The sequence below is a fragment of the Strongylocentrotus purpuratus genome, unplaced genomic scaffold (genome assembly GCF_000002235.5).
Source record: "Strongylocentrotus purpuratus isolate Spur 01 unplaced genomic scaffold, Spur_5.0 spur5_scaffold_19, whole genome shotgun sequence".
NCBI classification, from domain to species: domain Eukaryota; kingdom Metazoa; phylum Echinodermata; class Echinoidea; order Camarodonta; family Strongylocentrotidae; genus Strongylocentrotus; species Strongylocentrotus purpuratus.
In genome coordinates, this window is record NW_022145604.1 from 33,115,249 (window position 1) to 33,142,359 (window position 27,111).

At 37.8% G+C, this 27,111-nt stretch overlaps 3 protein-coding genes across 3 annotated transcripts; 1 reads left to right on the forward strand and 2 right to left on the reverse strand.

The window, feature by feature from the left end:
- Positions 1 to 275: 275 nt before the first annotated feature.
- On the reverse strand, positions 276 to 6,942 carry LOC578984 (chondroitin sulfate synthase 2). Its single transcript, XM_779119.5, has 3 exons — positions 6,045 to 6,942; positions 5,181 to 5,326; positions 276 to 4,181 (listed from the first exon to the last, which is right to left on the reverse strand). Exons 1-3 carry the CDS (start codon positions 6,751 to 6,753, stop codon positions 2,733 to 2,735), a joined length of 2,304 nt encoding a protein of 767 aa, XP_784212.2. The 5' UTR covers positions 6,754 to 6,942; the 3' UTR covers positions 276 to 2,732.
- Positions 6,943 to 7,014: 72 nt separating this feature from the next.
- On the forward strand, positions 7,015 to 19,541 carry LOC578921 (26S proteasome regulatory subunit 8). The gene is made up of 12 exons (XM_030990950.1): positions 7,015 to 7,133; positions 8,840 to 8,914; positions 9,535 to 9,604; positions 10,265 to 10,362; positions 11,442 to 11,567; positions 12,361 to 12,522; positions 13,707 to 13,870; positions 15,115 to 15,216; positions 15,555 to 15,606; positions 16,131 to 16,340; positions 16,839 to 16,925; positions 18,378 to 19,541. The coding sequence occupies exons 1-12, from the start codon at positions 7,065 to 7,067 to the stop codon at positions 18,429 to 18,431; spliced, it is 1,269 nt and encodes a 422-aa protein (XP_030846810.1). The 5' UTR covers positions 7,015 to 7,064; the 3' UTR covers positions 18,432 to 19,541.
- Positions 19,542 to 21,874: 2,333 nt separating this feature from the next.
- On the reverse strand, positions 21,875 to 25,331 carry LOC578858 (enkurin). The gene is made up of 3 exons (XM_779001.5): positions 25,127 to 25,331; positions 23,400 to 23,775; positions 21,875 to 22,729 (listed from the first exon to the last, which is right to left on the reverse strand). Exons 1-3 carry the CDS (start codon positions 25,204 to 25,206, stop codon positions 22,409 to 22,411), a joined length of 777 nt encoding a protein of 258 aa, XP_784094.1. The 5' UTR covers positions 25,207 to 25,331; the 3' UTR covers positions 21,875 to 22,408.
- Positions 25,332 to 27,111: the final 1,780 nt, after the last annotated feature.

The following is a 27,111-nucleotide window of genomic DNA, read 5'->3' on the forward strand; positions in this document are numbered from 1 at the left end:
TTATTTTAAAAGGCATAAAATGTTAATTCAAATCACTCATATTTTCTATTATCAAGGAGATTTCATGTTCTCGATGTTGAATTGATAAAAGTCTAAAATACTTGAATTCTCGCTTTTGAAAATATTTTATTTTAAGGCTACCAACTTAGAGGTAAGTTCGACTTATGATCTTTGTGAAACACCCCCGTGGAATCATAAACATGGACCTAAACAATCAGTGGGGAATACAATGCTTTAAGAAAGTTACAAAAGTATTGATAATCGAAAGCGCTTCAATTTTATCACAATTTTATTACAATTTCATTTCACTATGATCTGCATCATTAAAAGCTAGAGCAACATTGGATTACACATGATGATAAGAAGAGTTGCGATGAAAGCTTTGGGTATCAAACAACATAGATCTGAGTCACTGATTGAGATGTACAAAAATAGAGAGCAAATGCACTTAAAGTCTATTGGTGATTGATAAATGTAAAAAGCCTACTACAGGAAATAGTCTCTAGGTAAAAATATGATATATTTATGTACAGGTACAAACATGATGTATTTGTATTTTGTAGCCTACATTACGTATAACATATCAAATACCACACACATTACTTGTAGAAAACTACACATTTAAATAACATGAATTTTAATGCTTAAATTGTAAACCAAAACTGCATTACTTCAATTGCAATCACGCGATGTTGATTTACTCAAACTGACTGCCAAGAAAGCAATTACAGTATACATGCTTGTAAGTAAGCAACTATGGAGGAAGATTAGTGCCTTAATTAAAAGGGCACCAGCACATCGACTTGGTTTGCAGAGGATTATCATTAGGTGTTGCTAATTCAAAGCTAGTAATGCTTATATACATGCAAGTCCCTTCAAAATGGTTACCTACATGTAACAAGCCTTACCCTGTACATGTACTACAACACAACACAGATTGAAATAGTGCAATTATTTTGGCTTGCTTTACTAGTGCTTCTATAATTTATAGCAATTTATATCAAACCTGCATTAGATAATATTGCATACTGAGTTTTTATAAATAAATAACAAAATATTTAGAATATTAAAAGATGCATAGGGACAACATATTTGCAGTATGTTACAAGCAACTTTGTCAACAGTTTGCATGTCATTGTCAATAAGTTACTTTCAATGCTCATGTATAAATATTCAGCTTTTGCACAGCATATCGAATATGAAACAATGCTTCAATACCCTTGCATAATTATATTGTTTTGTAATATGCAGCCAGCTATTTTGACTCACAGGATAACAGGTATTCAGCCTCATGTGACAGATTTATATCAGGGGAGATAGTGAGTTAAACAAAAAAGGTTTTAGATTCGAGCGCATGCGCGAGGCTTTCAAGCAAGTCATGAAAAAAATGGCACCTTACCCACCCCCCTATTTTTAAACTGGATTTACATCACTGTCTTTCCATTTTTGGAGATAAAAAAATCAGGAAACCGATTTAAATTAGGAAATTATCAGGCTTGATTTATATGAACCGATATACAACTCATTAGCAAACGTACACCACACTGATATTGGGTGCATATCAAAATGACTCTCTAACTTGCCTTACACTGTATACACTGGTCTCCAAAACACTTTCCTTAACATCAATTCAATTGCCTCAAAGTTTTGTTTTGCATACTACATGTACATGTAATGTACATGATGACGAGCCGATCTAGGACCCCTTCACAGTTGAACTTTATGTATAAAAATCAAGGTACCGGTTGTCCAATCACAGGGAAAATTTACATTATTGATTGCTGAGTGACACTACAATAATATAAAACAGTCATAATTTATTAAGAACATTGTGATATTTACAAGTATGTGCATTAGCTTACTGACCAATGATAGGTTAGGTAATACGGTAGGTATAAATATATTTGTCAAATATTCAACTCAAGATCAACTCCTAGTCTACACTTGTATAACTTTTATAAAACAGTGAGTACATTCTGTTTCAAACCGACAATGGGGACTTACAAGAAGGAACTACAGTAACTTCAGCAAAAATGTTAGTCACACAAGTCAAATTTTCAGTATTGAATCATTATTAAAAAAAAGAAAATCTTCACTATGCAAAAGTTTTTATTTACACTTCCTAAGTAAAAATGTGTATACAGTATGTAAAATTATTTTTGTGTGGTCACAACAGACTTGAATTAAACAGAGTTAACTGCATACATTGTATGCCTTGCTCAAAATTGATACAGGAGTCCTCTTCACGAACATGACATTGCTGACAAGTTTTGCTTGAAATTTTGAGAACATTTGTACAAAGAAGCACCAATTGCTCTTTTCCTCTATTCAATTCTCTAAAGCAAAACAAAGAAAAGAGAACAACATGAAATGGTACTATACTTTCATAAAAACTTAAACTTGAGGTTAGATTAGTGCCAAACTAATTTTACCTTGAGTAAATCATTTGTAACCCCTTACACTGACTGTACAATGGAGCCTGAGCATCATCCCTGGCATCACAGGGATGGGAAAGAAGATTGACATGTCCAAAGATTTAAGCACAACATTGGTGATATACTGATACAGTGATAGTACAGACTCAATAAGGGACACAAAACCAAACAGTCATACATTCAAACATTTGCATGCTCTAACCAAATTATGTTTTTGACAGTGGTTGATGGTGAGTTGAACATCTTTATAATTCCTTATTTACAATAACATTAAATATTGCAATTTTAAAATTCTATTCACAACCTTTGCTGCTGCTTCAGCTGCTGTTGCTGTTGGAATATCAGAACAGCTAGCTGAGATCTTGATGCCAGGCCATCAGCTCTGCTGGCCAGACACCTGTGATAGCGATCTTCTGTCATGGTCGGTCTGCATACTCTCTTCTGATAGTGTTGCTTCATGGCTGGATCTACGGCTCTGAAGACATGAAGCTTACAGTTCAAGAACATATCGAACAAATCCTCATCGGATTGGATGTGGTCCGTCCCGACACCCGGATGCTTCTCGTCCCACAGCTTACGAGCCGTCTTGTAGTCTGAGTTGTAGAATGCTGCATGCTCGTAGGAACTGTCATCGAAGCGACCGACCTGCTTGCTGATATCGATTGTACCAGGGTTAGGAGAGTCTGCATAGATGATCTCTGGGTCGAACTGAGCAAATGGGATGGGGAAGAATGCCTGCCAGCCTGCGATGGTGTTCATACGAACCCGATTCAAGAAGTCATTGTTGATCTCAAGGTGGACGTTAGTGACGTAAAACAAGGTATCTGAAGCAAACTTGGTGGAGATGACATCCATGAGTGCAATCAGAGATGGCATGGTTGTCTTCACACTCAACCAGGAGATGTGAGCACCTGTGTACTTCCTCTCAAGGTATGAAACATGACCTTTGACAACGCCAAAGATATCATCAGTAGCCATTGAGCGTGCCTGGACAGGGTTGTAGATGAAGATGAGCATGAGAGCTACCTTCTCCTTGGATTCCAAACACACCTTGGTGTAGATGTCCAGGAAGGTCTTGACCTGCTCCTGTTTACTGGCCACTACAGGTATAATGATGGTCACCTGGGTGTATTCTGTGACGTACGGCATAGGAAGGATTTCCACCTTGTTCAGAGGCCTCAAGAGATGGACTCGTTTCTGAATGGTCTTCTTCTGAGCCGTCATCTTGAGTTCTAGATCCAAGGTGTACTCCATCCCCCTCGTAGGATCAAATCGCCTGTATCCATTGACCAACCGACCTAACGTGAATGCCTTCTCATACTTATCATTGAGCTGCCCCATTGCTGTTGTGACGATCTCATCAATGTCCTGCTTATGTGCTCCGGTAAGAGGCACCTTGGACTCAATATCAGTGATAGCGTAGATGTGAGTCATGGTGAAATACTCCCAACCAAAGACATCAAATCTAGACTGAGCCTTGAAGGGAGGTTGTCTACCGATTGGCCATGTGATGCTTGCCTTTCCTCCTGGTGCATACTGACTGGTCACCTGGATGTCACGCTGCAGACGAGCTATCTCAGCGTAGGACCGGTTGACGGATACCTCAGTGAAGTATTTGTGTAGCTTGTAGATGATGCGCTGATCCATCACATGGAACACAGTGAGAACTTCCTTCAGTTTCTTATCCTTTATGTCTTTTGCAGTCAAGACCTTGTCCTGAAAGTTGAGTGCCTTGAAGGTTGTTCCCTGTGTGTGGAAAGAACAAACATTTCATAATAGAATGACAATACGCATTCATGTATGTAATTTTGGTAAAAACAAGTGTACCCTTCAAATAATACACCCCCTTTGGCCCTTTCCTATTTGTAAATATTATGATACTACAACATAAGAGCTATACAACTTTTTATTCAGTGGCTTTGGGTTTTTACAATGCTTCATAGTCAAATAAAAATTACAGGATCATTTCTCCCAAAATTTCTTTTTTTAAATGAGTGATGAGACCCATAAGGCTTTCTAGATGATGTAATCACATAATGTGGATTAAGCAACAGGGTATGAAATGATGAAACGGTTGGCTCAAGACCGAGGAACTTGGAGAGAAACTTGGAGAGACAATTGATATAGAATTTTGAATGGGTCACTGAACCTGTCATAAACTGACAGATCACTAATGATGATGATGAGACTGGTATATTTTTATTTATTAATTTTTCATTTTTCATTACCAAGCCATTTTGGTTGCAACAAGGTGGCTCCTACACAGGGTCATCGCAATCAAGCTATGCGTTAGGCACCATTTCATGAACCATTATAATTACAAGTTCTCACAGATCCCCCTGAAACACACAATCTATTATCATGGTTTTCAATGGTAAACACTACAATGATGAACTTTAATGTATGACAGCTTCATGAAACACCACCCCCCCCCTGCTATGTTTCACAAATATCCTAAGTCGAACTTAACTATAAGTTGGACTTGAACATTATGGAGAGCCATTTGTAGCCTTAAGATAAAATATATTCAAAAGAAAAAAAACTCTGGTATTTTAGACTTTCATAAATTCCACATCAAGAACATGAAATCTCAATGATTTGACTCAACATTTTATGCCTTTTACAATAACTTTTACAAAATATTTTCAAAAATGCTAATGGCTTTCCATAAACTGTTAAGTCCAAGTTAGAGATAACTTCAACTTAGGATCTTTGTGAAACGACCCCAGGTCTTTCATACTGTACCTCATAGTTGTCTACACAGTGCGCTCCACTGTGTTCCTTGATGCAGCGTGCTACTTCCAGGTCAGGCAGACTACTCCAAGCTTTCTGCATACATTCCTCCCAGTACTCCCCAACCTTATTCAGAAGATTCTTAGAAACCAAGTAACCTAGGTGTGAAAGAAAGGGTGAACAGGCTTCTAATACATAGGTAGTCATAGCATCCCTGAATTAAAGTAAAGTAAAGTTAAGTGTAAATACAGCATTAACAAAAAGTAAGCAATTCTTAATTTCATGAACTGGTGGGTCACTTACAATTTACAAATGTACAGAGCTGAGGACCTTCATGTAGATCTACAGTGAAAAATACATTTTTTTTTTACAATGTATTCATTCATTTCTGTTGTTTAGTTTTAAGCACATAGGCCTACTGTACACATTATACAGGTAACTTCATTCTTTCAGCATCTGTTGATAAAGACAAACAAAACATTAAAAAACAATCTAATTTTGTTTTCTGTAGAATGAGGCAATTTATTAAGTACCTTTACTGGGCCCCATTGCACTTGCCACAAAATAAAAAAATAAAAAAAATTGGCCCATCATCAGCCATTCTAGTAAAATGCAGCTTTGAATCGATCCTGTCTAAGAATATGATAGCTTTTTTTTTGTTTTTTGTTTGTTAGAGACTCCTAATCCTACATAGGGTCTAGATCTAGATCTAGATCTAGACTCTAGTTTTGCTTTGGCAAAGGAATTGACATTTTTCATAGACTGCTTTAAAAACTTGTGGAAAGGACCTGTCAAATAAATATAAAAAAAGAAGAGGGATGGTAAGAAGTACATGTGAATGCTGGGCTGGGGTTTCCAAACATGCCAAATATTTACCAGATTCTTTGTGACAATAAGTGATTTCCATGTCTTCTTCACGAGTTGGTATACCCATGTAGATATCTCTGCCAATACTGATATGATTAACAAAGTCAATTAGAGTTTCTCCAAAGACGTAAGTGTCATCTGACATCACAAAGAACCAGTCATAATCATTTCCGAAATGATCGTAAATGTACTTCCAAATCTGGAATGTTCGCATGATCGCTTGATCTCCTTCGAAAGTGACGACAGTCATTCCTGCTGGCATGGGGTCTGGCGTTGTGCGGGTGAAGAAGACGATTTTATTCACCAAATGAGCAAGAGTTTTATTGATGCCAACCGTCATAGATTCCGAATGGATCTCACCACGGGAGACCACAACCGCAACAAACATTTTTTCTTTGATGCCCAGCTCGGTTGCTATGAAACGTGTTCGGACGACACGTCGTTTCTCGACGACTCTGTCCGTTGGATTTTCCTCCACGCGTAAAATAGGCTCAAAATCGTCTTCACTCAGCATATTCCCATGTTCATCAGTTCCATAGAATATTGTGTGAGTTTTACGGCCAGTTCTGACAGCAACTAAATTCTCCAATCCACAATTGCTTTCCAGCAGAGGGGAGCAAAGAAGACTCAGCGTGATTCCCAAACAAATCCCCATCGCAATCGGGAATATTGGCCGGGAACGCCCCACCAGAATTCTAAAACACTTTCTCATCACCATTTTGAATTATTTATTGTTCATATCAATTCATAAATCAGCTTTAAAAACTTACAAAACCAGTCAACTTTGCGTTCTTGCAATTCTGCTTCACCCAAATCTTAATTATCATTTGTTTGCGTTGCAGTTCGCTGATGCCACAATTTGATTCTGGCGCAGATACAATAGCCAAACCACCTATTCTCCGCTAGCTAACTCTCCAATACCGTTCCCCACCCCCAGTTGCTCGCTTCACGTCAGGGACCATGTACCAGCAACAATTCACATAAATACGGGTACCAGTCGAAGATTTGGGCTCAGCGAATATTATCTGCATGCGCATGCTGCCCTCTACATTTCGAAGTTGTAAAGTGGAGTTGAAAATTTTGTGTAAAATCATGGAGGTAAGTTCACTTTGTTTTTCCCCAAGTGCTTGATTTGTCTTTTGTGATGATTATTTATTATTCAATTATTAGAAATTGTGTTATTTTCAAAAATACATATTGAATAAATATGTGCGTTTTATGAGGGATGTAGCAGTCATGAAGAGGGCAATTGTTCAAACTTCTTGAAAACTTAATCACAGTCCACAAAGACGTGGATTTCAATACATCGGACTAGCAAGAATTGCATTGTCATGATTGATGTGCGCTGGGCTTTGTATCGATTTCAAAATTGTTCTTATTAGCCTATATCGTGTAGCTCATGAAGTTTGTTGCAGTAGACCCTAGATACACAAAATCAATGACAAGTCAAAAAGACTAAAAAACAGAAGGAGCATTTTGGTCATCCGGCAAGACTAGAGATGTTAAAAATAAAAACTAGCAATAACATGCACAGGGCCGGGGCAGCCAGTTGGGGCGCTGGTCCGAGAATAAGGATCGTCCACATAAATAAGGATATAGATCTATCCGCGTCAATGTGGACAAATAGTGTCCTAAAAAGTAAGTACTGTCCGCAATTGAAAATGTAGGCAATCATTATTAACGACCTGCGCGTTGGCGATGCGAAAAACGGATTCCGCAATGATGCTCCATGATGCAGTTCTCATTGACGCAGCACAGAGACTTCACGTTATAAACGATAAATCCTTGGGAAGATGGACAAGGGACAACCCGTAAAAGTGGACGGTGAACTGGGGATAGGGAACCCTATACCTGCAGAGCGCCAAAGAAAAAAAACTTCAGCAAAAATCTGATGATCCTTATTTTTTTAGGACTTGATTGTCCGCGTATGACCGCGTTTACAAGGATATTCTTGTTTATGCGGATGATCCTCATTCTCCGATCAGCCTGTACTACTGATTAGGCCTATAGGAGTTTTGACTTGAGTTTAGTTGATGAGTTGACAAGACACAAGTTCAAGTTGTCAAGTTGATATACAGTGTACATTTACATTACCATTTTCATTTAGAAATTACATCGTATTCGTAGTCATACTACACGTTGAAATTTGAAAACAAATATATTATTCATTATCTTGCCTTGTATGTATGGTCTTGTCTTGTCTTTCTGTTTTTTCCACAATCAAAGGAGATGATTATTGTATTTGTAAAATGGTAGGTAGCATTTACATGTACATGAAGATGTAAACTACTTTCCAGTTTTTCCTGTTCTGAAAATTCCTTCAATTTAAAAAAAAAAAAAAATGTAAAAAAGATGACTGGTGAAGTTGTACCCTGCTTCAGTTCAGGCTATTCCAGTCCTGAAAAATGGCAGAAATGATGACCCCTGGCCCTGTACTGTGTTCGGCAGGTGATTTGGAATTGCTTGCTATGACTCTATGAGAGCATTGTTGGTGACGTGAGCTGCTATTAATTGGGACTAGTTTGATTGTGCTTCAAAAAGCATGAGACCTAGTAGATTTATGATAGAGGGTCCAATGCTTTTAGTCACACAAATTTATGTAGAATGGCAATGGCAAGTGTGAGAGCTTTAATCCTTTTTTTTTGTTTTAATGGGACCCATAAGTTCACAACCTCCTCGGCTCCTACCCTACAACATGGATGAGTATGCATAACATAGGGATGAAGTGATTTATAGTTTAATTGTACATCTACATTAGCTGTTCTTTTAATTTCTCTTTATCTCTCTCTCTTTTCTCTCATCAGAAAATGGAAGTAGAGGAGTCTGGCCGCAAGGATGGCATTCAGCGGTATTACATCACAAAGATTGAAGAGCTTCAGGTAAAACATTATTTAATCAGTCTGTTCTCGCTTCCCTCTGTTTCATTACAAAGTAGATGCCACAAAGTTTTGACTTTGTATTTCATAGGTTCATTGTCTTTTGGTCCAATGTCAGTTTGTATATCATTTCTTTTTACATCAAGTGAATATTACAATCCTTATACTCATGTTGATGATAGGAGTAGGAGGTGAGGGTGTAAGAGAAAGAGGAGGAGGAGGAGGAGGATAAGGCCAAAAAAAACAAAAAAAAGTTGTATTACCCTTTGCGACCGACCCAAAAATCTTGAAATCTACTGTCGGCTTTTAAATTATAATTTTTTTAAACCGTTTTTTTAGAGTGAAAAAAACAACGTAATAAGCATTCAAAACTGAGAAATATCTGCCCAAAGCCCATGTTTTGGCACCTAAAGGGCAATACAACATCTTATTTTTTTAAGCCTAAGAAGAAGAAGAAGGAGGAGGAGGAGGAGGAGGGGAGGAGGAGAGGGAGGGGGAGGGGGAGGGGGAGAAGGAGAAGGAGAAGGAGAAGGAGGAGGAGAAGAAGAAGAAGAAGAAAAGGGGTATGAGGAGAAGGAATTCGTAATAATGTTCGTTTTTATTTTGTACAATCTTCATTATAGATGGTTGTCACCGACAAGACACAGAATCTGAGGAGATTGGAAGCTCAGAGAAATGAACTCAATGCAAAAGGTGAGGAATTCAATATTATGGAGAAATGGAAAAACAATATTTATTGATTTAAAAAAGAACAAACAAATTCTACATCAAATCCAGTACAGAAAATTATGGTTGCATGATATTGTTTAAAATAATAATAAATAGATAAAAAGACATTGTATGATAATAATATTTTAATTACAATGACACATGTTAGATGTATGTCTTTTGTTTATCCATGATAGCTTTATCGGTATCAATGCTGTTCTCCATGAGGGCCCTACAAGGCTGCATCCATATTATTATGACAGCTTTATAAATAATCTTGTATGAATTTATTATTTTGACAATAAACAAAAAAGAACGAATTTCAATGTATCGTAGATTTGCAATGTGATGAGTTCTTATTACTCAGAAATATATTTCTACCACCTATTCATTTGTTTTTTATGTACCTCTCATATTTACCCATTTCCCCCATCAGTTGTCATTCTTTTGATTGAATATATTTTTGTTTTACTACCACCTACTGTTATTCTAAAAGCCAGTGCATTTCATTTTTTTGCCTGGTGGTTATATTATACTTATTATTGAATATACATGCTTTACATTCAATGATTGCCCTTTGCACTCAAACGTGCAAGCACTTCTTTTGATATGAATAATACCATGTCATTTTATTGTATTTCACAGTTCGTATGCTGAGGGAAGAATTACAGCTTCTACAAGAACAAGGCTCTCATGTAGGAGAGGTGGTCAAAGCTATGGACAAGAAGAAAGTTCTAGTCAAGGTAAGATTTTAACTGAAGTTATAGCCTAGCTGTAACCCTGTAACCAATAATGGGATCAGTGGCTGATTGCTGGCAGATCATGCGAATCAAATTATAAATTTCAATCGTTGATCTTTGAAAAAGGATCGGGGGAAATTTTTTTTTAATGGCTGAAAAGTTGCAAGTTTTGGGCTATCAAATAGTAGCTGGGATTATTTTGTCATTTTGAATTGTAGACCATTTCCGTTGATATTAAATGCCTTTTCTAGACATTGAAATTAATGATATTAGTCTAAGAGAAGAGGCAAAACATGCAAGCCGTCATTTTGGATAATGTAGGCATGCATTTTCTTTTCCATTGTCAATATAATTTGACAAAGCTGTCTAATTTTTTCCAACATTGTTAATGTGGGATACATGTAGCCTAAAATGATGTCATTATAATCCAAAATGGAGGCTCCATTATTGATTTACAGGGTTTATCTGTACCGGTACATACTTTATGGATATTTCTTAGGATATTTATGCATACTATATATTGAAATGTAGTTCTTTTAATGTTTTTATTAAAAACAAAGCAACAAAATAACAATCTGTATAATCAAGTTGGGAATAAAATTGTTTGTGTTTATATCAATGTAACGTACCACAAATAATGCTGCCTTTTATGGAAAAAAATGAAATGCGTTGTATTCGGATATGACAATAATCCAAATTTCATTGTGTAGTATAACATTATTATTTAAAAATAAGATAAAACCTGAAAACAGATGAGTAAATGAGTGAAGAGATTTGGCAAGCATCTATCACATCTTTACTTTATTTCAGCCATTTGCGTTGAGGTAGATTATTAGGTAAGGTTGAACAAAAGTGTCATGTTTAGGACTTTTGAATAGTAATTCTACCGATCCCAAATATTGGCTGTTCAGAGCTAGCAGGGTTTTAACTCTGTTTTTAATTGAGTTTATACCCTTATGGTTCAATATGAATCTATAGGCTGTATCTTGGTAATGTTGAAAGTACTTGTACATTGAATTACTATTATGGGTATGGAGAAACAGAATGAACATATCTTTCTTATGTTTTTTTAATGTTTACAGGTGCATCCAGAGGGCAAGTTTGTAGTTGATATCGACAAATCAATCGACATCAATGACGTCCAACCTAACTGCAGAGTAGCCTTACGTAACGATAGCCACACACTACACAAAATTCTCCCTAATAAGGTAATACATCAAACAATATACAAAGAATACACAGCAGTGAGGGCATTAGTAAGAATAATCCACACAAGGTACCTTTGGAACAGTCTAACACGCCCGAGGCGGCAGCCGAGGGTGTTTAGACTGTTTTGAAGGTACCGAGTGTGGGTAATTTTAACTAATGCTAGAACAAAACGATGTGTATTATTTGTTTCATAAGATTATGTTTGATTTGTTTTATAAAATGATATTTGATAACATGATTTTACTAATGACCGGTCATTAGAATTGGATAATGGCTGGTCATTATCCAAATTACGCGTATGGCAAAATAAATGCCTGGTTACATGTACGCTCTCGACCAATCATTTGATTAGGATCCACGTCATTGTCTTATAATTTTAGTTATTGTGGGCAGTTTAAAGTGCCTGAACGTTTGTAATGCTTTTGGACCGAAAGCAGCTCGTCTTTGTTCTAATTTGATTCTGTTTATTTTTGGATGTCCAGAAATGGCTTATGAATTGTGAAGTTTCCTATGGCGGAACATTTATAAAATGAAGATAAGGCTGAATTGTCAAGGTGTTTGTACATTAAGCTACACATGTACATGTATTTGTATTGGTTAGCTTAAACTTGATTTAAACGGTTGTTGGCGTAGTCTATAAAAAATTTAATTTAATTTTTATTTTTTTGATAATAATGGTAATACTTTGTAATTTTTGTTCCTGTATTTTCAAAACATGCATATTCATGTTGATCATAACCTTTAGAATGTGACATCATATAACTTTGAAAGTGTTTGGTTTTGATTTTATAGGTTGATCCTCTGGTTAGTTTGATGATGGTAGAGAAGGTTCCTGATTCAACCTATGAGATGGTTGGTGGTCTAGACAAACAGATCAAAGAGATTAAAGAGGTCATTGAACTCCCAGTCAAACATCCAGAACTCTTTGATGCCTTAGGTATCGCTCAACCAAAGGTAAGAAAATATTTGTTTAAACATCACCTTAATAATCATATTTTCATCATAAATGAGGTGTGGATTTATCGTCCATGATGTAACTGATAGAGATAGCCCTAGGGTTCAACTCTGAAGTATTAAAGCACACTACAGAGACTATCTCCCTTCCCTGTGTCCACTAGATAAGGAAGCTTGTCTTAAAATGTTAGCCTGTCTTCTCAAAAATAACACAATAACATCTACATGTATAATAGCACACAGATATTGTGTCAGAACAGAACAAGAACATCCCTACCCTCATTGCATTTATTCTCAATGGACTTTTTCAATCAATACAGGATGTAATTCTCCCTCTTCTACAGCCTTATTTCTTTGTTAGGGGAAGGGGGAGGGGGGAGGGGGGAGGGGTGAGATTGTATCTGATTCTTTGCTTTCAATCTATGCAGCCCAGCTTACATGGATTATGTGGTATAATAGATTCGTAATCCCTACCTTCAATGTACCTGTTCACAATGGACAGCATACTGTATTGATTGAAATGCGATTCTCCCACCTTCACAGTCAAACATGTTTGTCTTTGTTGGGGGAAGGGGAGGGGTTAGATATATCTAATTCTTTGCTTTCGATGTATCACCATTGCAGCCCAATACATGTCGTATTATACACATAGTCCATACAACTGTAACTCAACTTTGAAGAATATTACACAAATGTGAATTTTATTTATTGTACTGTGTTGTCGATATTGTATAATCTAATGAATCTCATATTGGGCCATGTTCGTGGTATCTTCATGTATGTATTAAAAGTTCTTTTGAAATAGAAGACTTGATTAAACAAACATGAATTGTTATTCATTCTTTTCCATAACTAATTGACATACGAAATTAACTTCTATTTCCAACCAATTGTTCCCTTTCATTCGTGTATGTTCTATCTTACCACTGTCGTTCTATAGTGTTTAGTAATGCCGATATTTTTATGTGATAGGCACCATAGCTCAGTTGGTAGAGCAGTGGTCTAGTAATCCGGTGACCCAGGTTCGAAACCAAGTCGATGCGCTAGTGCCCTTGGTAAGGCATTAATCCTCATTACCAGGTCCCTCGGAGAGGCCGACAGTCTTCTGGTTGCTTACTTACATGTACAAGCATTTAGCAGTCAGGTAAAATAACCACCACTATCATATCCTGTTCTCTTTTCAGGGAGTACTGTTATACGGTCCCCCAGGCACAGGGAAGACACTGCTAGCCAGGGCTGTAGCTCATCATACAGAGTGCACCTTCATACGAGTATCAGGATCTGAACTAGTCCAGAAGTTCATTGGAGAAGGTTCAAGGATGGTCAGAGAACTCTTTGTCATGGCTAGGTAGGATACTCAATTAAGAGAACTCTTTGTCATGGCTAGGTAGGATACTCAATTAAAGATAAAGATCAGTTCTGGTTATGCGATTGCATTGTGAAAGAAACGTTGTGGAATCGATCAGAAAAGGTTGATCATCTAGCATATAAGTATTGGTGTGTCAAAATGATAAGAAATTTGCCCCAGTCTTGGTAAAGTTACAAGGACCGTACACAGAAATATGTATATGAGACTACGCACACGTGTGCGACACATGCGTTTTATCTATCACATAACAATAGATAAACTAATTTACCAAATATATCAATTAGTAGGCGGTTTCCCGGCAAAATTGTTATCATCATGTATTAGTCAAAACATATTCTTTCACATGATTGGTAATAAGAGCTTCCATTTCATTTTTTTGAAATTGGGGTGTTTCTTATACTGGTCTTTGCCTTACAGAGAACTCTTTGTCATGGCTAGGTAGGATACTCATTTAAGAGAACAGGGGGTGGGGGGGGGGGCAGTGGCAGAACGGTTGATAAGCCTTCCGATATGCCAGTTTGAGCCCTTAATTATATCTGAAACAATATGACCCAAATAAAAAAATTACAGCATTTTGCTTTGACAGTGTGTGATAAACAAGAAGAGTAAAGATCCCTTTTCAGGAATATGGAGGTTTCTGTATTGCACATCTTTTGAATGTGGATGCATCTGTATATTTATTACTGATATAATACATTATACATGTGGTACCAAATCTCAAAAGTATTGAACCAGAATTACACGTATGTTAGCTTAGTGATTGAATATTAATAATAGTGGTTTCTTGTTTATTGCTCATGTCTGTCAAACTTGACACTCCCGGCGCTCTTCAACTATTACCCCGGCTTTAGCATGGCTGCCATTATGGCGCTTTAGCATTCCAAGGAATTAATTCCTACCAGGTACCCATTTACATCACCTGGGTTGAGTGTGGCAAATGTAGATAAATGTCTTGCCAAAGGACTTCATAATATTTCTTTCATAACTACATGTACTTTGTTTTGTAGAGAGTTGCTGTAATAGTTATATATGAATATGTCTTAAATATTTACAGAGAACATGCTCCCTCCATCATTTTCATGGATGAGATTGATTCCATTGGTTCGACCCGTATCGAGGGAAGCTCAGGAGGAGATAGTGAAGTCCAGAGAACTATGTTGGAACTTCTCAATCAGCTTGTAGAGAGTTGCTGTAATAGTTATATATGTCTTGAATATTTACAGAGAACATGCTCCGTCTATCATCTTCATGGATGAGATTGATTCCATTGGTTCGACCCGTATAGAGGGAAGCTCCGGGGGAGATAGTGAAGTCCAGAGAACTATGTTGGAACTTCTCAATCAGCTTGTAGAGAGTTGCTGTAATAGTTATATATGTCTTGAATATTTACAGAGAACATGCTCCGTCTATCATCTTCATGGATGAGATTGATTCCATTGGTTCGACCCGTATAGAGGGAAGCTCAGGAGGAGATAGTGAAGTCCAGAGAACTATGTTGGAACTTCTCAATCAGCTTGTAGAGAGTTGCTGTAATAGTTATATATGTCTTGAATATTTCCAGAGAACATGCTCCGTCTATCATCTTCATGGATGAGATTGATTCCATTGGTTCGACCCGTATAGAGGGAAGCTCAGGAGGAGATAGTGAAGTCCAAAGAACTATGTTAGAACTTCTCAATCAGCTCGATGGATTTGAAGCTACAAAGAACATCAAGGTATGTAGGCAGAAACAAATTTAAATCAATTTACTTTTATTATAAGAATATGACTCATTTTACATGTAAATTCTGATAAAATAAATAGTACAGGAGACCAAGCAGACCACTTTCCCAAGAAGAGAAAGGGAAGAACCCCCCCCCCCCCATACTAAACGACAGAACACAAAAAGCAGGACAGGACAAAAATGATATAATAATATAATGACAGAGTTATGTTTTGCTACATTTGTATTGTTGTAATTGTTAGTACATGTACTCTTACTTTATCTAGCCTTCAATATTTCAACACTGCATGTATTAACATCATGGTAAGTATGTAAATTTGATGAGAAAATCTGTTAAATGCTAAAAAGGGGGTTGGAATTTCATTTTTTGTGGGACATAGCTTTCACTTTTTTTGTAATATAATGTCATCAATTTCATCTTAATTTATAGAAAAATGTCTGTTTGTTCATTATGAATGTGTAGTTTAGTGTATTTCCTACAAATATCCTAATTTGTAATTGTGATATCTCTCTTAGGTCATCATGGCAACAAACCGAATCGACATCCTTGACTCTGCGCTCCTCAGACCTGGTCGTATCGACCGAAAGATTGAGTTCCCTCCACCAAACGAAGAGGCACGTCTTGACATTCTGAAGATCCACTCCCGTAAGATGAACCTGACTAGGGGTATCAATCTCAGGAAGATAGCTGAACTCATGCCAGGTGCTTCAGGGGCTGAGGTCAAGGTCAGAACAAAACATCTTCTAGTGTTTACAAAATAGTAAAAATGAGATGATTATTCAATTCAATTCAATTCAAATGAACATTTATTTTCTTCCATTCAATTTGACAAACATATTTGACATATGTTCAAACAATACAATTTATATGTTGGAACATGAACATAATTAAAGAACTTGTATTACAAGGAAAAAGGTGCGAAACCCGAAAAAGCAGAGCTTGTAATGGTCATAGTAATTAGACGATTCTGACTACAGGTATCAGTTTAAGGAAGATAGCTGAACTCATGCATGGTGCTCCAAGGGCTGAACTCATGGTTAGGAGTAGATTTCTGCTATTGTTTTTCTGATAGTGAAAAATTAGATGATTATGAGTATGATACAATTAAGAAGAATGATGATAATGGTAATCATCAGTGTTTAACATATGTTTGACACCGTGTGATTACTTGAATACGATGAACAAAGGTCATATAACATTGGTGTTATTGATACATTCAACAGGGTGTATGTACAGAGTCTGGAATGTATGCACTCAGAGAAAGGAGAGTTCACGTAACACAAGAAGACTTTGAGATGGCTGTCGCAAAGGTAAGAAAAACACAATTTGTTGGTTACATTTTCATCAATTTCTATAAATATGGCAAATGATACAAAACTAGTGTGAAGGCTTGTTCAGACGAAATGGAGGAAAACTGCATATTTTTTTTTTACATGCTGGTGAATGGCAATTGGAGGTGAAAAACAGTAGCTATATGCCCAACATATCTGGTGTATACTCACTTATCTGTGTCTTACACTCTTTTGTTACACTCTCTTGTTCAAATGTTTTTACTCTGATTGTACATGGTAGTATGTTTTTTCCCTGTATGTGTGTGTTTAGGGGTAGGCTTTCATATAAGGAATCTCTCCTTTCTGCCTATCCCAAATGCTGTCATGAATTGCCATTGTAATTTGTATAACTATCTTGTTCTTTTTTGTCTTTTTTCCCATTCCATTTTGTATGTGTATGTTCCAAATGAAGAGTGTTGAAATAACTTGGAATTGCAACGTGGAAAACAGAAATAGAAGAGTGTTGAAATAACTTGGAATTGCAACTTTGAAAGCAGAAATGGGAAGTGCTTACAGAAAAATAAAAATGCAATGGTTTAGCACATCATGTGAATGAGCCTTAGGGGGTCCGGTTGTCTTGTACCTGTAGTGGGATTGCTCTGTTCAGGAGGAGAGAAACTCATAATCCATGTGTTTGGTCTAGGGTATAATGGCATTTTGAATGAATTGTTAATATACAGGAATAACACAAGCAATGTTTCCAACTATCCTTGAAACCAGGGAAAACAGTGGAAAATGTTATCTCCCTTCTTCTAGTCAACAAAAAGTCAGGGAAATTGATAAAAAATCATTCAAATCGTGATCAGTTATTGAGTTTCATCTGCCCCAAAAGAAAAGCTTCTTATTATTTTGTCTTGTTCTCATACTCTGTATTCACTGGAGGAATCGCATCGATGGCTTTTCTATCAGAGAAAATCAGGGAACTTTGCCAAAGAAACACAATATATATGTTAGAGAACTGAACAGTAACACATTTTTCATTGTTACTAATTGTAAGCAGTTACAATTACTTTTACAGAGATGCCAACCAGTATGATTAAATCGCATTTAGTACGATAATAAGAGTGAAATACGATAATACGATATCACCTCTTAAACTACGATTTTTCAAAAAACAAACAAACAAGTAAATCGGCGCAACCCCACAAAAAACTTTGCTTTACAATTTTCTCATTAAATTTTAAAGAAAGAGCAAACATTTTACTTGACTGTACTTACCAGTCAAATATTTTTCAGAAATTTTTGCTGGCCCGGTGCTGACGGGCCAGTGGTAGTGTCGAGTTTTCGTGAAAATCTGATTTTTCTCTCCAAAATCTGATTTTTTAGGATACTCAGTCTGTTTTTTTGTGTCAAGAGGTTGGCATCTCTGCTTCTCCTTCTTTTGCTTGAACATCTTTTTTCAGGTCAAAAATATCTCTGATTTCTTTTCAGATTATGCTCAAGGATTCCGAGAAGAACATGTCCATCAAGAAATTCTGGAAGTAGATTCCCAAGCCAGCATGAAACAAGTAGAATAGCATTGGGACCAGCTTAACATCACCAAGGGAAATGAGAAGAGAAAGAGAAAGAGAGAGAGAGAGAGAGAGAGAGACACACAAAGAGAAAGAGAGGGAGAGATAAGTGGAGAGAGAAAGAGATAGATAGAGAGAGAGAGAGAGAGAGAGAGCAGTATATAGACCTATAGAGATTAAACATGAAGCGATGATTCAAGCTGAGTATTCTGTTATTCAATTCTGTTTTGTAATTTGAGATGTTATTTATCTAGTCTTTAGTATATACTAAATGTTGGATGAAAAATTGATCTCTGCAGTGGCATGCTTCAGAATTCTCAACTCAGAGTTGATTTCTTTTAGGATGTGACTGTAACCAAAATATCCCTGTTAGAATTAAAATTTATTTTGGTTTAAATCTTGATTTACAGAGGTAGCCGTATGAATTTGACATATGGTAAAGTAATATGTAAAGACTCGACATGCAAGTGCATTATTTTGAGATTTAAGTTGAACATTCCTCTACCAGAAGCTACTCAAGGTTTGTTCACACTTGCCCAAGGAAACCGTGTACTGGTATGGGGATTAAAAGGTAGCTGCTTGCAACAATGGTCCAATGTGTTATCAGCATATACGAACAAGCCTTTAAAACCCCAATGCACTACTTGTAGCTACTTGCGCCTCTATATAGCAAACAATGCCTAAGCGGTGACCGTTGGTTCCCCATGATCCTCTTTCTCTTATGTTAATTGAGAGCTGATTTGATCAGATAACCACCTGTCAGTGACCATGCAGGGAGGTCTAATCCCTCCTGGCCAAACTAGTGCAGATGGGATTTAAGTATACAATACTGTTATGGATTTCCTTGTACACTGTATTTTAGTTAAGGGGGGGGGGGAGGGGGGGATATAAATCTTTCTTCAGATTTGTTTGTAACTTATTGCAACTACATCAGTCAAAATTACAATTTTGTGATAAGGTAAGGGTCAGAATGCAGTATCAATTAATGTTGTGTTGACATAATTCATTTGTAATCATTTTCCAAGTTTACGTGTACATGTATGTAATAAAATGTTCCAAACATGAACTGAATGTTAAAAATAAATGATTATAGAGTGCCTCTCTTGTGTTGATGAATTGGCCAGTCTCATGGAGAGAGAAAGAGAGAGGGCGAGAGAAAGAGAGAGAGAGAGAGAGAGAGAGAGAGAGAGAGGGAGAGAGAGAGAGAGAGAGAGAGAGAGAGAGAGAGAGGGATAGTTGGGGGAGACAGAGAAAGAGAGAGAGAGAGAGAGAGAGGGATAGTTGGGGGAGATGAGGGAGGGTGATGGGGAGACAGAGAGAGAGAGAGAGAGAGAGGGATAGTTGGGGGAGATGAGGGAGGGTGATGGGGAGACAGAGAGACAGAGAGAGAGGGATAGTTGGGGGAGATGAGGGAGGGTGATGGGGAGACAGAGAAAGAGAGAGAGAGAGAGAGGGATAGTTGGGGGAGATGAGGGAGGGTGATGGGGAGACAGAGAAAGAGAGAGAGAGAGAGAGAGAGAGAGAGGGATAGTTGGGGGAGACAGAGAAAGAGAGAGAGAGAGAGAGGGACAGAGAGGGAGAGAGAGAGAGAGAGAGAGAGAGAGGGATAGTTGGGGGAGACAGAGAAAGAGAGAGAGAGAGAGAGAGAGAGGGATAGTTGGGGGAGATGAGGGAGGGTGATGGGGAGACAGAGAGAGAGAGAGAGAGAGGGATAGTTGGGGGAGATGAGGGAGGGTGATGGGGAGACAGAGAGACAGAGAGAGAGGGATAGTTGGGGGAGATGAGGGAGGGTGATGGGGAGACAGAGAAAGAGAGAGAGAGAGAGAGAGGGATAGTTGGGGGAGATGAGGGAGGGTGATGGGGAGACAGAGAAAGAGAGAGAGAGAGAGAGAGAGAGAGAGAGGGATAGTTGGGGGAGATGAGGGAGGGTGATGGGGAGACAGAGAAAGAGAGAGAGAGATAGAGATAGTTGGGGGAGATGAGGGAGGGTGATGGGGAGACAGAGAAAGAGAGAGAGAGAGAGAGGGATAGTTGGGGGAGATGAGGGAGGGTGATGGGGAGACAGAGAAAGAGAGAGAGATAGAGATAGTTGGGGGAGATGAGGGAGGGTGATGGGGAGACAGAGAAAGAGAGAGAGATAGAGAGAGAGAGAGGGATAGTGGGGGGGGGGGGGGATGAGGGAGGGTGATGAGGAGACAGAAAGAGAGAGAGAGAGAGAGAACCAGCCAGAGAGTAGTCCAGATTCTGTCAGTTTGTATATATTTCTTTTCCGTTAGTCATCTAAGTATGTCTACAGAAAGCACAACCCCAACATATGCGAGGGTGAGAATGAAAGGCAAGGACTGTCTCTGGTTTAATGTTGAGGATGTGTTATTTTCTCAGCTGATTGGTTGCAAAACACGGAAACGGTTCAGGCAATGGACTAGCCAGAGAGAAAGTTAATGTAAGAAAAACATGGTGAATGCAGTAACCGAGAGATCAAACAGATACGAATTTGGGGAGAAAGAGAGAGATAGGAAAGTCATACAAGATTAGGAAGAGTATGAGATGGGGAGAACGCACAATATTAGAGATATCATGAGAGGGAAAGAGAAAGGAAGATACTCGGAAGCGAGAGGGAGGGTTCAAGCATTTTATTTTGTTTGAAGAGGGAAACAAAAGGGGAGGGGAAAATAGGTAATATCTTTCGCTTTCTCTTCAGATCTTAGCTATTTTCTTCACTCTTTCTTTGAAAAATTAAGTGTTCTTTTCTAGTTTCTTTTTTATTCTTATTTTCTTTCACTATTGAATATCTATCACCATAGTAATTTGAGCTCTCGATCTTAAAGCCCCTTCAAAGTGTTGTGAGCCCCAAATAATTTGCCATCAAATTTTTGGCGAATTTGGGGCTCCCAATACTTTTGAGTGGCTTTGACTTTCTGTGAGTATCTCTTAGGCCATTCTATTATGATCTCTCCATTCTTATCTTTCTCTTCTCTCATTGATTCTTTCTTTCTAAACTCCCATTCGCTCTCTTTTTCCCTTCTCTCTTTGAATATCTTGTATACATTCATCTGTCTCTTCTCTTCAACCGCTCCTGCTTCTATCTTATTTCAACACTACTTTTTGTTTTCATTCTTTCTTCCTCCCTTATCTTTGTTTCATGTTCCCCTCTTCTCAATTTATCCTTTGTCCATTTGTTCTCTTCCCCAACCCTTTTTCTTTTGGAAAAATCATTAGAATTAGAAGTTCTTGACTAGGTTCTATTTAGATTCCTTTTTAGCTGAGGCTAATGGTAATCTCTGCATTAATTTACCGGTATATATACCAACTGAAAAAGCAACTTTAAAAGTGCCTACTTTAAAAAATATTAAATATACAATTTTAAAATTGCCAGTAACTTCACTTGGGCAGAGAAAACTAGAAGTAATATCATCATTTGAATTCCATAGATAAATTTATTGAATATTTACACATGGTATATACATTGCAAGACGATATCACTGTAATTTTATACATTTAAAAATTAGCGTACCGTTTGACATGGGTTACAATTTTTTCCAAATGAGCACTTTACAATAGTGTACAAGTATAACTGAGGGGGGGGGGGGGGGGGAAGAATTACTAATAAAAAAATCCTTGCAGCTACAGCAAAAGATAAAATACCAACTTTGTGTTCGCTAAAAATATGGCTCTCTTTATATATTTTTTTGTTTGTAGTATGGACAAAAGACTGTGCTACTTTATTTTGCTTAATTAAAGCACAAGTTGACAACTATCTGCTTAACAATGATCAATGCTCTGCTGCCATGTAACCATATATGTGAAAATGATTCAATGAGTTAGAAATGATCACATTGATACTTCAAAGTAGACGAATGATCCCTGCTCAATGTTCCATCCATTAAGTGGATCTGCTCATGTTTCTCAGACATTATAATCCGGATGAGTTCAGTAGTTAGCATCATTGCTTCAATGGTTTGAGATGTAGATCACTTTGTGCTTCTCCAGGAGCTCAATATCTCGCTCCAGCTGCTTCATCTCGGCCTCCATCCTCTCCTTACGGGCCTTCTTGGGAGCGGTATCCGTGACGACGGAGAGACCTTGGTATTGATGATGAATCTCCTCCCAGTTCTTCTTGAGTCCATCCATGATTGCTTTACGTTCTTCTTCAGTAAGGCACTTCATAGCTCCTCTTCTGTAATGCTCCTTGATGTATTCATCGTACTCCTCCTGAGCTCTCTGGACTTCCTCATTACGCTGCTGAAGGTAGGTAGGGACCTCACCATAACCCTGAGATAAACAATGAAATACATGTATTCATGAGTCACCAACACAAAGTAATTATATTCTGCTAAATATAATGAACATGGCAGGAATCTATATAACAATGACATTAATTACAAAGAAATTAAATAGATCAAATCATGATTAATTAGTCAATTATATTCTGGTAAAAGTCATACAAATTTGAAATTGGTTACAGTTCAGCCCTTGTTCTACAACTGATCTAAAAAATACCACATAATCATCTGAAAATTAAAGCAAAAAATGTTTGGAACATCAAGCTCACTCATGAAACAAATAATGAATTAAGGCTTCTCTCTTGAACGAAATTATGAAGGCAATTTAGCATTATCTCCTATTTTGTTATTATTTTTTAAAACAAAAGCAAACAGGCAAAAATCTTACACCAAGCATTCCCAAGTAATGATCTGTTTGACTAGAGAAATAGTTGAAGGGACCCTTTACATGCATGTAAACTAATCAAATCCACAAACACATGAACATCTTAAAATTTGAATTTTCCTTTTGTTACAATGTAGAGATCACATGCTTGATTTGCAAACATTGGAAAAATTAATTGACTTGCAGATAGAGTATTCCAAAACTGTATAGTGTGAAGCAAAGTGTTGCCAGTTCTCTGAAAGAAACTGTTGACACTTTCGACGCTAGTCCTCACCTTTTTCTTGACATATTTGGGCATGAGACCAGACGGCGTGAGGGGGTGTGTGGCACCGTTCACTGTATCCACAAAGTTAGCAGCTGGTTTCTTGGGTACAGACATGATGTTCTCCACTGCATTAGTGTTGACAAAGTTCTTGTTTGATTTGAGACCCATGAGTGGTTTCTCATCTCTCTTTGGGACAGCTGGTCTCTTTGTTTCTTCGTCAGGGTAGCTGAATTTAGTCTTGGGAGGAAGCTGTGGCTCCTTGGAGTGTTTCTTGTGGAATTCTTCGGGTTTCTTGAGTTCTACTTTCGCCGGTCCCATCGTCTTGCTGGACGTCTTCTTCGTCTTCTCTTCTACCTTCACATTTCCTCGAAATTTAGATGTGTACCTGTGATAAGAAAATAGATTAAATACATCAATGCTTTGTCATGACTGGAAGTGGCAAGCTGCTATGGAGAACCATACACTATGGTCTAGACTTTGTTCTCAAACTCAAAGGCTAAAAATGCTTTAATTTAGTGTCTTAGCTTAGCCTAAGGTCTAATTCTTTTGTTTAAATTTGGATCCTACATTTAATTTTTCTGGAGTTGATTTGGCAAATTGTATAAAATAGTGAAGATTGAATTTATAAGAACTTAAGAGTTAGAAGCTTGCTCTACCGACATGTATCAAGTAATTGTTGATGCCCATTAAAATGTCTACCACAAAATGAAAGGAACCACAAATGGCAATGCCAATGCAATGTGGCTTGACTTTGGCACACACAATGCAAATATGCATGTAATTAATTAATAAATGACTCCCAATCTTGATTTACTCGCATGAATTTTATGAGGATCTGAGATTACAGTTGCTAACTTCAGTCGCGCTCGCACCCCACCATCGGTACGCTATATGTTATGCAATTGTATTGTGCTGCGGTTTGCCGTGAAACCTGTGAGAAAGTGCATATTATATCTTTATTTTGGTGGAAAATACTTTAAAAAATATGAGAAAATTGACACAAAACAGGTAAGAAACATAACAAATTTTAAATCATGACCATTATTTGAACAATTAAATTGATGAAGATTTAGATCTAGGTCTAGACCTTCTAGAGTCTAGTAGAAAAAAAAGTCTAGAGAGTAGAGGTGTTGTGACATAGTGGATAAGTCGTCAGACTGTGAATTACAGGGTCCGCTGGTCGAGTCCCGCCGCAGCACTAATGTCCTTTGGCAAGACATTAATCTAGAATCTACACGGAAATGGGAACCGGTACCGGGCGGTAGGAAGGAATTCCTTAAAATGCTGTGAGCGTCGAAATCGGTAACGTTGGAGCGTCGCGAGGACCTTGTTGTAAGGTCGATATTTGCGCTAGATCTAGATCTATATAATAATCCAATATTATTATTTTTGGTATGTTTTGGTAGCGTATCTCCACTCCAGAGTTACTGGTGAAAGTACTACAGTGGTCAGTAGAACTAGATTCTAATTTCTATGCATTTCATCTGCATTGTCATTGAGTTGGTTGGGATTGAATGATATCTGCAGATTATCATTATGATCATGACACGATATCACATGCAGTGGATTTTGAATGAAGGAAGGTGGGCATATTTATAGGCCTAGGTCTAGGCATACGTCTTAAACTACCTATGGATATGATTCTAAATTAGCACCGGTTGGTCCTCCAAAATACTCATCTGAGTTTTAACTGGAGTGGAGTGGAGGTGCGAATAGCTTGAAAAAAACAAACTTACCTGGCTTGTTTTTCTTGTTTGACCTCCTCTTGAGGTATGAGATTGTAGATACTTTCTTGCTGTCCATACATCGTGGCCATATTGATGCAGAAATTAGGGTAAAAATGCAAAAATCCTATGTGTTTACGTTGCTTTCGATACTGCACTTGCGCTTGCCGTATTCAGTCACTTCGCTTCAATATATTCACTGAAATAGTCCACACATGTATAGACCCTATGTGCAAACGCGATATGCAGTACGGCGCCGCGGTACGTGTGTACATCACCAAAATAATAATGAAGCAGCATCGTTGTCAAGCTCATACGTCACGTTGCTATGGGTGATGGTGGCTAAACACCAAACGCCCTCATCGGTCTTTCCCCCTCTCTCTCTCTTCTTCTTCTTCTGGGGTACTCCTCAACGTTCCGTAAGGAACCAAGCGAGGACGTGTGTACATCTCTCTCTCTCTTCCCCCTCTCCCCTTTTTCCTCTCTCTCCCTCTTTCTCTCTCTCTCTCTCTCTCACCAGGGGCGGATCCAGGTTTTTCCAAAGTGGAAAGGGGGGGGGGGGGGGGGATGTACGAAATCGCGTGTGCCAAGTGGAAAATATTGCATTCTGAGGCATTTCAGAATGCGTAAACTGAATGCTTTAGGCCTATGTGAATTTTCTTAGCTTTTTTTCCTGCTATTTTTTTTTTCGAAAGGAGAAATAGATCTAGTTGTAATTGATTCACATAAAAATCGACGAGATCATCATCATCGCCATTATTATTATCACCTTTGGAGGTACTTGACCAATAATTTAAAAACAAATAAAAACAAGTCAAAGTGGTTGGCTCATAAATGCATATCGAATGGTTGAAGCAGAATGAGTATTGGTAGGTGTATTAATTGATTTTTGTTTGCCTTTTTCTTGTATTGCGTTTTTTTTCCAGCGAAAACAAAAAACAGAAAGGACAACAAAAATAAAAACAGTTAATGTGAGTGTACTGGTTTTTTATTTTCACGTTCCAAATTTTTCAATTCTGTATTCTGAGATTATCCGTATGGTCTTGATGATGGATGGTAGACGAAATGAGCATTAGACAAACTGGAAATTTGACCAAATGGCAATTAGACCAAATGACTCTTAGCCTAAATGGACATTAAACCAAATGCTAATTAGACGAAATGGTTATTGAACCATATGGATAGTAGACTGGCTGGGTCTGGACCATATGGGAATAGACTAATGGGTAGTACACAAACTAGCTAATTGTAGGCCAAACGGCTATACACCGGTATAACACCAAGGAAGCCCCAACCACTACCCTTGTAGTCTTGAACGCTATAAACTATAAAGCATTATTAATATAAGGGTGTCAAGTGGTGGATCAAGCCTTTATGAGCGCTCTGGCGTCAACCGGAGCACCAGATACGAATCAATGACAATTTAGGAGGAAGGTGTGGAAAGGGGCTTCATCTTCTTTTTCACTTTGTCCCCCCCCTTCCCCCCCCCTCTCTCTCTCTCTTCTAACCATTTGGGTCAGAGGGGGCGGGGGTTGTAGGGACGTGAACCCCTGTGCAACTCCGACCTATCACTCCAAATGTCCAAATTCTTTCTTGAGTAGTCCATAGGCTCACTTAAAGATACTATGTCCCTTTTGCAGCCAACATCGAATTCTCTAGAACTTTGCCGGAATTATGTCATGTATGTTCTATCTGTGAAATTTAAACGTTAGCAATGTCCTAATATTCAAATTATGCAAGGAAACCCGTTTACTTGCTAAACTTCACTGTCTGACACTATGACTAAATAGCTTTTTCTCTTCTTTGGTAATAACATATATTAATGTGCTGTAAAGGGTACATGATCAATAACCCACTTCTTGTGATGGCCAAATTAAACTGATTGAATCTTTGCGCAGCATAAAACGTACGACCATTCTATACAATGGTCTGAAAATCAGACTATTACTTACTGGCTCTATAGCTCTTAAGTCGATTCGACAACTAATAGTCGTTAT